The 11,955-nt window shown below is 39.2% G+C and overlaps 1 protein-coding gene across 1 annotated transcript in view; it reads left to right on the top strand.

Moving 5' to 3' along the window:
• The window catches only part of LOC137283388 (centrosomal protein of 131 kDa-like), a 38,238-nt gene extending 26,773 nt beyond the window's left edge, over window positions 1-11,465 (top strand). The window contains exons 8-20 of the mRNA XM_067814849.1: window positions 575-752; window positions 1,722-1,912; window positions 2,249-2,428; window positions 3,115-3,240; window positions 3,957-4,063; window positions 4,816-4,912; window positions 5,315-5,532; window positions 6,060-6,285; window positions 7,033-7,256; window positions 8,147-8,231; window positions 8,953-9,039; window positions 9,394-9,611; window positions 10,604-11,465. Of these exons, the coding sequence (XP_067670950.1) occupies window positions 575-752; window positions 1,722-1,912; window positions 2,249-2,428; window positions 3,115-3,240; window positions 3,957-4,063; window positions 4,816-4,912; window positions 5,315-5,532; window positions 6,060-6,285; window positions 7,033-7,256; window positions 8,147-8,231; window positions 8,953-9,039; window positions 9,394-9,611; window positions 10,604-10,745 (2,079 nt within the window). The 3' untranslated portion in view covers window positions 10,746-11,465. The remainder of the gene's footprint in view (window positions 1-574; window positions 753-1,721; window positions 1,913-2,248; window positions 2,429-3,114; window positions 3,241-3,956; window positions 4,064-4,815; window positions 4,913-5,314; window positions 5,533-6,059; window positions 6,286-7,032; window positions 7,257-8,146; window positions 8,232-8,952; window positions 9,040-9,393; window positions 9,612-10,603) is intronic.
• Window positions 11,466-11,955: the final 490 nt, after the last annotated feature.

Below are 11,955 nucleotides of genomic sequence, written 5' to 3' on the forward strand. Positions count from 1 at the left end.
AATTTGCATGTCATTTTAAAACAAAGGACAAGAAACAAACACTAACAAATGTGTGATGCAAGATGAGTGTTAAAGTGAATGTTCTAAGTGATTTCTTGACCTTCTTGAAAACCGTCAAAATCCAAAATATCATGCATTGTATTAGGGGGTTGTAATAGAGGGAAATGGTGGTATGTTCATAAGATATCTGTACTTGGAACATTTGTCAGCGTTTACACATCCTATCCAAATTGAAAGTTCAGGTTCCCCTACTTATTAGTATATATTATTTAACGTCACACTCAGCAATGTTCCAGCTGTTTGTCTCCATCTGTTAAAAAAATTAAACTCAACCAGACAATCCCATAACATCTTTTGTATCAATCTGGGATACTATGATGTGTCAACCAAGTCCACCTCATCCCCTTATCTTCTCTACAAGCATGATTAGCTGAAGACCAGTTCTATCAGATCTTCACTGGTAACTTTCTGGAATGAAGGATTTAATACCCTTGGGAATTTGTGATAGAGTAGAACCTTTTGAAACTTCTTATCCGTCCTACATCTGTCACTAGGTATATATACATGTCTTCAGATGCCATCATCCCATCGTGAGGAGGCAGAAGGTGCAGGTGCTGAGCCCTCTCCCCGTCTGCCCAGTCCTAGTCAGGCTGCTACAAGGTCCACACTGAATGATCTGTTTGACACACTGAAGAAACTTGAGGAAGAAGAAAACTTTGTCACACCCAGAGCAGAGAAAAGGACATCATGGTGTAAGTGGACACATTTGATCGACTGCGAAACATGAAGAACAACACATTCATAGACTAAACTAAATATGATTTACATGTTAAGACAGTGTATCAAGTAGCATCTGCCCAGTGGCCCGCAGCCTGTTAGTTACATGGCGGACTTACAACTTTATATTATAACCGTGTCCCATTACATTTTCCAGGGATATATATTTGACCATGTCATTGACTACGGGACATATGTCCAAAATAATTTACAATTGTGGTTTCTAGATGATGCCTATATAGTCCATGATTAGTCAAACTTCTACAGATCAACCTACCTATTTATCTAGCACTAAATGTGACTGGTCTAGAGGAGGCTTTCAGCCAATGAATAATGTCATTCTTTTCTGATGCAGTGACACTAAATGAAATAATAGTGACCACAAAGTTATGGTTATATTAAATTTGCTTTTGCACGTGTTTCAGTTTACTTTACTACAAGTAATTCTTTAATTACTTTCTCACCATATCTCAAGTTCCTTTATTTAATACAGGGCTGGTTAAATGTTAAGACGGCCAGCAACATTTTTCAGTCTTTTTATGGGAGTTTCATACACTGGTTAAGGTCAGGCTTATTTTGTCTCACTTGATGGACTTTGATCACAGATTGCTGTTATGTGGATAAGGAAAATGTCACTGTTGGGATATACATGTCACTGTTGAGATGTATTTGTCCGTGTTAGAAACTGGTTTGCTTTTGGAATGTTGAAGAACTTGGTAGACAGTTTTTTAATTGGTTGAAACAGATTATTTTCCTAATCCTGACTCATGCTTATTTGCTTATCTCCTCCCTCTATGCAACCATAAATGCTGGACATGTTCATAATCTTAAAACAATCCTTCACATTTTTCTTGCTGGAAATAATGAATCATCGAAGGATTGTTTTAAGATTATGAACATATCCAGCATTTATGGTTATCACTTGCCATTTGCGTTTTGGACAGTGACAGAATTGGAAAAGAGGAAAGAAAAGGAAGACTGCATTGAATCTAATCTGACTGCGGAGAACCTGGAGAAACTCAATTCAAAAGATGGCCTGAAACAAAGTGGCTTCCTTACTGATGGAAAGCTGAAGAGCATTATGACATTTTTGGATGAAGTGCAAGTCAGTGATCGTCTTAGTGAGATTGACACAGTAAGTCGTCTAGAAATGTCTCACTTGAATATGGACTATTTGACATTTCATGCTACTAATGTCAAAAGAAATTAACTTCCTTTTAAGAGGCCACTATTCAGTCAATTGATATTGGGTGGTTCTAGCCTGCCTTCTTCTTGTTAGCATTTATGAATTAATGACAGAAAGAATTCATAACCTCTACAGTTTTGTATAATTTTATTACATGGTACGGTATGCATTTAAATTAACTTGGTCACGAATTTATTTTATTTAATTTAATAAATGTGAAATCTAGTAGTTTAAGAAGGGTGTTGGAGGAAGGCAGGGCCTGTAATGTTCTGTATCGTGTGGCAGGAGATCAACAAGATGAACGAGGAGCTGGAGAAACCAGCACTGTTGGTGCCGTCAGGGGAAGAGCTGGCCCAGCTAGAGCAGGCACAAGCTGTGGCCAGTGAGGTGACCAGTACAGTCCTGTCACAGCGACTTGAGCTGGATGAAAAACGAAGGACTGTTACTATGCTACAGAAAGCTTTGGTATGTCACATGTCCTAGTTTTGCCCTTTTGTCTTTTTTTTTTTTTATTTATTAAATTTGCTGAAGTTATAATTCAGGTTTTTGTTCATTAGTTATATATATCCATTGAATTTAAAATTACAGTATGTTAGGAAACCTCTCACTGCTAACAGAAATGGTGTTTATGTGAACTCCACTGTAGATTTCCGATAATATCATGACCACTCACCGAAGTACTTGTGTCTCCTGTAAACCTATCATTTCTTACAAAGTTGAATCCACAAACAATGTTTTCTTAATCTTGTTATTAGATATGAAATATTTATGAGTAGTCAAAAACAGTGAGAGAAACAGTGTTCCTCATCTGTATGCCTTAATCTTTTTATCAGTGTTATATACTCCGACTGACTGGTGTTAGCAAGTGTTACGTACCACTGTCTGACAGGTGTTGACAGTACCATTAGATAACAATGTCTGGCTGGTGTTGACAACAGTGTTGGTTACCACAATCTGACTGGTGTTGACAACAGTGTTAGATAACTGTCTCTGACTGGTGTTGACTGTAGTGTTAGATATCATTGTTTGACAGGTGTTAACAACAGTGTTAGGTACCACTGTCTGACTAGTGTTGACAACAGTGTTGGGTACCATTGTCTGACTGGTGTTGACAACAGTGATAGATAACACTGTGTGACTGGTATTCACAGAACCAGCAGAGGGAGCTGACAGTGCGGCATGCAAGGGAGACTGAGAAGGAGATGAAGAAGAGACTGGACCTCCAGAAGGAAGAGTACGAGGAAACTGTCAAGAGACACCTTGGCTTCATTGATCAGGTACTGTTGCCACTAACATGCTTTGTGTGCTCTATCTTTGCTAGCCATCTTTGCCATCTTTAAACAGTATGTGTTATGCAGAAATGTTCTGCTTATTCTGGTTGGTTACTATGTCCCTCGTGTCGGGGTAAGCCGTAGCAAAACCCTGGACCTTGTGACAATTTTAGTTTAAGATTCTGTGCTTTACAGCTATGTATTCAGAGATCAAATAGTTTTTACTTTGTTGGTGTATTAGTTCATTGGACAGTTTGATCTATAATGGGTCAGGTTTTTAGAAAAGACCAATTTGAATTTAGACCAAAGTGTAGCGTTGCCTTGAATGTATATGAGAATTACTTCAGGCAGTTCAAGGGTTAGTTTCTCTGCAAGATATTATTTCACGATATAGAACACCCAATGTTTTTGTTGGAACATGTTGATGGTGTCTGTGTCTACAGGTGTTCTGACCTCTTTGTTGGAGCATGTAAGTTGCGTCAATCTGTAGGCAAAGGTGTTCTAACACCTTTGTTGGAGCGTGCATAGCATGTTTCTGTCTATATGCATTCTGAAACCTTTGTTGGAACATGTTAATGGTGTCTGTGTCTATAAGTGTTCCGACACCTTTGTTGGAACATGTACGTTGTCTGTAATTAAGTGTTATAACACTGTTGTTGGTTCATGTAGGTCTTTCTGTTTCTGTGTCTGTATGTGTTTTGGCAATTTGTTTTGTTTTTCAGCTGATCGATGACAAGAAGACACTCAGTGAGAGATGTGAACAAGTAGTGAAAGAACTGAAAGTCATTGACAAGAAATACCAGGATAAGATAAAGTCCATTGTTGACAGGTTGGTGGGCATGTTTTGTGTGTGAAGTGTGTCACCAAGGCTCAACATGCAGGGTTCCATATCTGTATACATTCCCATTATCCAGGGTACCTCGAAGATATTTTTTGTAACGCTGATATTAATGTCAAAATTTGCTACATTCATAAAATGTCCATGCAGTTTATCATGTTTCTGATTGTCTATATCTGATTAGCTCTGCTTATGTGAAAAACTGACCCGTGAAGGTCCTGGGGTAGAACAGGCCTTCAGCAACCCATGCTTGCCATAAAAGGCGACTATGCTTGTTGTAAGAGGCGACGTAACGGGATCAGGTGGTCAGGCTCGCTGACTTGGTTGACACATGTCATCGGTTCCCCATTGCGCAGATCGATGCTCATGTTGTTGGGTTGGTTGCTTGATTGTCTGGTCCAGACTCGATTATTTACAGACCACCGCCATATAGCTGAAATATTGCTGACTGCGGCGTAAAACTAAACTCACTCACTCACTCACTCACTCACTCACTCACTCACTCACTCACTCACTGTGTCTGAAAAATTGTTGATCGTACCTCATTTATTTGTGAATTTTCAGTACCATATTATTATGGAATACTGGACACATTCCATGCTGTATAGAACAGAATGAAGCGATTTCATTTTGTGAATATGAGTTAATATTCAGATGTTTCCTGAAGTTGTGCTATTTTTGGCACAGAGCTAATACCATGAAGTGTTGTGCATATTATCTAATCTGTAATGTCGTGTGTGCAGTCATAGCCATGAGCTGCAGAAGCTGAAGGACATCCATGCTGCCGCTGAGAAGCTGAGGAGAGAGAAATGGATCGAAGAGAAGACCAAGAAGATCAAGGTAAAACTTGATTACTGCGGTTGCTGTTAGTGATTGGATGATTGGGTGAGTGAGCGAGTTGAATTGATGAATGAGTGAGTTATTGAATGAGAGATTTTACACCACTTTCGTCAATACTCCAGCACCTCATGAAGCTCCATGGTAGAATAAGCCTTCAGCAACCCATGCTTGTCGTATCAGGCAACTATACTTATTGTATGAGGCAACTAATGGGATCGGGTGGTCAGGCTTGCTGACTTGGTTGACACATGTCATCAGTTCTTAAATTGCACAGATTGATGCTCATGTTGTTGATCACTGGATTGTCTGGTCCAGACTGGATTATTTACAGACAGCCGCCATATAGCTGGAATATTGAGTATATGTTGAGAGTGGCTAACCAGCATGTTACGTGTATTCTAGGAGATGACAGTAAAGGGCTTAGAGCCAGAGATCCAACGTCTCATCGCCAAACACAAAGCAGAAATAAAGAAGATAAAACAACTACAGGAGAGTGACATTCTTGAGTCAGACGAACGGGCTTCACATCGGTATGTGAAGATGATTGAGGAACTGCGTGAACAGCTGGAGCAGGAGAAGGAAGCAGCTTGCAACAGGGAAAGACAGATGGCCAAGGAGAGGTATACGCAGTCTGATATGTTTGTCTATATAGTGGTGCTTATGTCTGGAGGCTGGTTCATGTTCTTGCATTAGATGTAGACTTCAGGTGGAATTATTTAACTTAACTTAATGGTATTCTCTTGATAGGTTTATACAGACTTGAAAAGTCCAGAATCTACATTAAGCCTTGCTGTAAAGGGGGATAATGTGATGTGTAGGATTCCACTGTAGGCATCCAAGTCATCTATTCACATCTTTGTAATATGTAGGCATCTATTTAATGTTTCAGCAGCTATGTGAGGTGTAGGTGATGTTTAATGAGCATGCATGTAAGGTTTAGGCATTGTCTGTTTAAACATCTGTGTAAGTGCTGATATTTAAGCATCTTAGTCATGTGTAGGGTACAAAGTGGTGAAGGTACTTATATGGTATATTGGCACCTTTGTAATAAGGAGGTACCTATTTAAGGCTTCCGTATTTATGTGATAAATAGGCATCTATGTTATGAGGAGACATCTGTGTAATGTGTAGATATCTGTGTTTGTAGGTATGAGAAGCAGTTACAACAAGAGGAGGAGTCCTACCAGCAACAGCGACGACGTCTTCACGCCGAGGTACAGGAAGAGAAGGAGAGGCTATCCCAGCAGGCCGCACGGCAACGCACTGAACTGGACAAACTACAGAGACAGCTGGAGGACAGCCACTCGATGGCACTTGATGCCATGAAGTCTGATTTTGAGAAGGCTCGAGAAGAACAGGATAGGCGACATGCTGTAAGTAACCCTAGTTTCACTTCTGCAAACTTATGTATTAAGGTACGCTTCAGGACTTTCATTACTAGGAGGACTTTCTGCTATCTATAGCAGTACAATTCAATGGGTAAAGAAGTTTTATATCAGGGCTACAGATAACTTTTCAACATCAGGAGTATGTACTTCTTATTTTTTCAATACAGGAGTACTGGATATTCTAAGGAGAACATTTAGAGTTGTGAATGGAATTCAGAGGAGTTCCATTTATCTTGTTTTACATTTTTTATACGCACGACAACATTGCTACTCTTGTGCAAACAGGTCAGTAAACAATAAAACAATACCTTTTCAGATAAATACATCTGCAAATGGCTCTACAACTGTGCACTAGTGCATATCGTTTTCTAAATTATTTCCTACCATATCGTGCATATTTTTTATCCATACATGCACCGATATGACCCTTATCAGGAGCCCTGTATGTGTAAACCCAGACTTGAATATTTACAGACCACCCTCATACAGCTGAAATATTGCAGTGTGGCATTAAACAACATTTACGTTGTTCTGCTGTCAAATGATATTTGTAGGTTTTCATTCCCCTATGGCTAGGCTTATAGTTATCTCTGTACCAAGACGGACCAAGTATATCGATGTACACCATGAATAATTTCCCTGCTCCAAGCCACACATTTGAAGCTACAGTGTTAATGAACTCCACACAAGTACAGAGATGTAAGTGTTGGTAAATGTCATTCCTTTCTGCAGATCGAGGTCCGTGAGCTGAATGAACGTTTGCGTGTTGAGAAAGAAGCATGGGAGGAGAACTACATGAAGAAACAGGAGACATGGCTGGCACAGAAGGAGCGAGAACTGAAGTCCCACGTGCGCCGAGACCGAGACAAGGAGATAGAGATGGTTATACAGCGTCTGGAAGAGGACGCCACTCGGTCCAGAGAGGAATGTGAGCGAGCTGCGGAAAACAGGATCAAGTAAGTGATTGCTACTTTTTGTCATGGTGATGACTGATATTGTTTAGATACAGATCAAGTATCATGTATATTTCTTTGTCCTCCTTCCTGTCAATTTTCACAATTGTAGTTCATAATGTATATGAGTGAATGGTCAAATACAATATATGAGGGTTACACTTTCTCTGAAAAGTACAGATTCTAGTACTTTTGGGGTCGAGTCACAGATTGGATTTAAACCAAACCACCACCACCCAACCCGTATCCTCTACTCTCAATCAGGCATCTAATCATCTGCACCCCAAGTCAGCACTTTAACCCACTCAGCCACCTCATCCTTTGTAGTATTTGTGAAATGTGTTCTAGTTGGGTGACTGTATGTTCGTCTGTATCTATGTATGTACATCCAGAATGTTTTATGAGTAGGAAAGTACTGCAGTAGTTGCCAGTGACACACTCTCATAATAGTTTAATGATGTAGTTATTTTTAGACCAACAACAAAAAGTAAGAGGGCATACTGCTTTCAGTTCTACAGATTGTCAGCTGGCCAGTTAATGATTAAATGCATAACCCCTCCATTCATGTTGTTTTACTACACATTGCCCCTCAGTTCTCAGTAATCTAATCAGGATTGTTAATGAACATGCCTCACCAAGCTGCTTGCGTACCACTGAGTACTCTAGACACAGTTTATACTGTTTGATAAGCACACTCATGCAACATTCCTTGTCAGCTGCACAAACACATGCATCTTTAAGTTAATAACGTGTGACCATTGGATAACACATGCATCTTTAAGTTAATAACGTGTGACCATTGGATAACACATGCATCTTTAAGTTAATAACATGTGACCATTGGATAACACCTGTCCTCAGTCATTCCATATACCACTTTCTGTTTCCTTCAGACGGATGCGGGACAAGTTCAATAATGAAATGAAAGAACTGGAGAGTTCAGAGAGGCATGCGGTACAAAAGTACAATGAGATGAAGGTGAGATGTCACAACAGTATGTTAACACTGAATCACTGACTCTCAACAGAGGCATATTACTATGTCAGAGAGGACATTAAATATGGATATCTGTTCAAGGGAAAGAACATAACAGTAGTGTCAAGTATGATATTAGTCTTGTTTCTCTCATTTTTGTGTGGTTAAATACACTGTAAACTCATATGTTTTGTTATTCATTTGACTGCTTGTTCCCTTTTTTTCCAAAATTTAAGTTTAGATATTATTGCTTACATCCTCTTACATTCCCCAAAGTGCATTTAATTGCACTGTAAACATCATCTCTTTTGAAATCACAGTGTCAGTGAAGCTGAAACATGACAGCTTTTTGCTTCAACCATGACTACCCACATTTGTGAAATAGGTTCAAATACAAATTGGGACGGTGGGGCAACCAAATGGTTAAAGCATTTGCTCATCACACCAAGGACCTGGGTTCAATTTCCCAAATGGGTACATTGTGTGAAGCCCATCTCTAGTGTCCCCTGCCATGATACTGCTGGAATACTCCAAAAAGTGGCGTAAAACCCAACACACTCACTCACTCAAATACAAGTTACTGCATGACCATCACACAGCCCTATTAATATAACTATTCATGGCTATTACTTGGCCATTAGGGCCAAGATGGTTGTATATTCCTAGTGGGACTTTGAATGTAATAACAGTTGATGAAGATAAGGATCAAGTTTCTCTGTTGCAGGCTCAGCTGACAGAGATTGAGGGTGAATGTGAAAGGTTGAAGGTTATTGTAAGACAGAAGGATCAGGAAGTTCAGGATATTAAGAAGGTAGAGCAAGTAAACCATTGTGCATCTGCATCAAAGTGCAATTATCTTGATAAAAACATTCCTGCCTGTTAAATACATTAAGATCTACATCATTTCATTTACCTGATAATTGTCCAGTTCAACGTTTGTATATCATATCAGCTGATTCACCTGCATCATATTTACCTTAATCATCCCAATCTTTACCTATAAACTGTCATAAGTTATAGATGAGTTTTATATTTGCAGATGAATTGCTTACACATTGACTGTTCAAGCAAAGCATTTATTTGCAATACAGACTGATTAGCTAACTTTCCTACAGGAAAACTGTACTTCAAGTTGACACTGAATGTATTGTGCTCTGTGTTGCAGCTTACAGACAGACTTCATGAGGAACGTAGCCATGTGTCAGATATCATTCGGCAGGAGTTTGCTGACCGCATTGTAACCACGGAGGAGGAAAACAAAAGATTGAAAAATGAAATGTCAGAACTGAAAGCAAAACACCGAATTGAAATAGAACAGGGAAAAAATGACATTGAAGAAATCAAAAGACAAAAGGATGATGAGATGGAGGAGGTCCACAAGAGGTATGGAATCTTTGAATATAGATATTCATGGAGTCAGCAGTACAACTGTATCATTTACTGGTATTCAGAAGTATGAAGTTCGTAAGAGAAAGATGTTTCAGTTCAAGCTTCAAACAAATGTTTTAGTACATGTTCCTAGGCCTCAGTGTATCATTGGGTTAATGAATGGGTTTACATGTATTATCATGTCCTGTCAGCTTATGTTTGTGAACAAAGCCACAAATGACCCCAGACTGCTGTCATGGTTGGTGTTTGCATTGTCGGGATGTTGTATTGGTGATGTTTGTGTTGTCAGCATACTGTAATGGTGATGTTTGTGTCATCAGGGTGCTGTCATGGTTGGCGTTTGTGTCATCAAGCTTCTCTAATGGATGATGTTTCTGTTGTCTGTGTGCTGTAATGTTGATGTTTGTGTTGTCATGGTGCTGTAATGGTTGATATTTGTGTTGTCAGGGTGCTGTAATGTTGATGTTCGTGTTATCAAGGTGCTGAAATGGTTGATGTTTGTGTTGTCAAAGTGATGTGATAATTGATGATTGTGTCCTCAGGGTGCTGTAATGGTTGATGTTTGTGTCATTAGGGTGCTGGAATGGTTGATGTTTGTGTCATCAGGGTGCTGTAATGGTTGATATTTGTGTTGTCAGGGTGCTATAATGGCTGATGTTTGTGTCGTCAGGGTGCTGTAATGGTTGATGTTTGTGTTGTCAGGGTGCTGATGTTGATGTTTGTGTTGGCAAGGTGCTGTAATTGTTAATGTTTGTGTTGTCAAGGTGCTGTAATAGTTGATGTTTATGTTGTCAGGGTGTTGTAAAGGTTGATGTTTGTGTTGCCAGGGTGCCATAATGGTTGATGTTTGTGTTGTCATGGTGCTGTAATGGTTGATATTAATGTTGTCAGGTTGTTGTAATGGTTGATGTTTCTGTTGTCATGGTGATGTGATAGTTGATGTTAGTATTATCAGGGTCCAGTAATGGTGATGTTTATGTTGTCAGGGTGAAGCAGGCCATTGTGAAGAAGGAGGAGGTAGTGAACCAGCTGCGTCAGCAGTACCAGGCTGCCACCAAGCGTGCCGACCACCTCGAGGGACTCCTCAACCAACAGCGAAAACAGCTCCTGGGGAAGAAGGCTACATAGTACCCTACAGGGATAATGTTGTCACTCTGCTGTTCACAATATGGCTATTTCAGCTCACCTTGACACCCTCAATGTGGGCATTTTGCATTTGTTGTCCATCTATTACCTCTTCAGCACTGAATTGAAGAAAATCATTTGTATATATCTGATAGCATATCAGTATAATTTTCACATGTTCTAAATATTCATGACTACACACATACAGCAGATATAGTTTAAAGGAAGATGCTTTGAGGGAATTTATTCTGCTTAGTAGCAGTGTATGAAACAAGGCCAGTCCGACCCCCTTAAGTTGGCTAGATTTCTGACGGATAATCTAGATTTACAGCTTGCCAGTCCGATGGTCTAGTAAATTATTTATTAAGTTCCATTCATCTGGGTAAATTCACTATATCCTGATGTCTGGTCTGGTTAAATCCTTTTTCGTCTGGTAACAGTTACCATCCCTGATGTCTGACTGGGTTTGTGGCTTATTTCATACACTGCTTAGTAGCCAGTAGAGGTGTTCAAGTCATCAGGAGATAGTTGTAAGATTCTGTTTACAGTAAGTTAAGTAAGGTTTGAGATTAATTTGAAAAGAACACCAAGTACTGTATATCACAACGTGTAAGGCAAACCCCTGGTAAAGTCAATTCTAATGTACATACATTGTGACCTAAATGAAGCTCATCATCAGCACTTACAGATTCACTGTTTTTACAATGAAAATGAATATGTGTTTGTCTTGTGTTGTTGTGTTGTTGTGTTGTTGTCGCCTGTAAGGTGCTGACTGATATTGCCAGTTTAAAAGATTTGTTGATATTCTACCACAAATATTAGATGACCCGCCCCTTCCAGCACTCAAATTCTAGAACCAAAAACTTGCTTTGTACTCAGAGATATAAACTGGACAAAATTAGTTGCAGGGATAGTTATTTTTGTGACTGATACTTTATCAGTATGTCAGTGAATAAATACATAATTATTCATAATTTCAAATTTTACATATATCCCTAACTATTTTAGTCCAGTATATATGGTATTAGAATTTGTCAGATATAGGGTGTGTGAAACCAACTCAACTCAACTCAACTTCATGCTCACCGAACAATGTGAATCATACTCCGTTGCAAGTGGTTAGAAATTTATCGAACATTGAAAGACTGACTGTCTAACTTTATAGAAAGCATTGTGTAGTTCAAAGTGGACCAATTGTCAAAATTTCCATATT

Source organism: Haliotis asinina, chromosome 5 (assembly GCF_037392515.1).
Source record: "Haliotis asinina isolate JCU_RB_2024 chromosome 5, JCU_Hal_asi_v2, whole genome shotgun sequence".
Lineage (NCBI taxonomy): Eukaryota > Metazoa > Mollusca > Gastropoda > Lepetellida > Haliotidae > Haliotis > Haliotis asinina.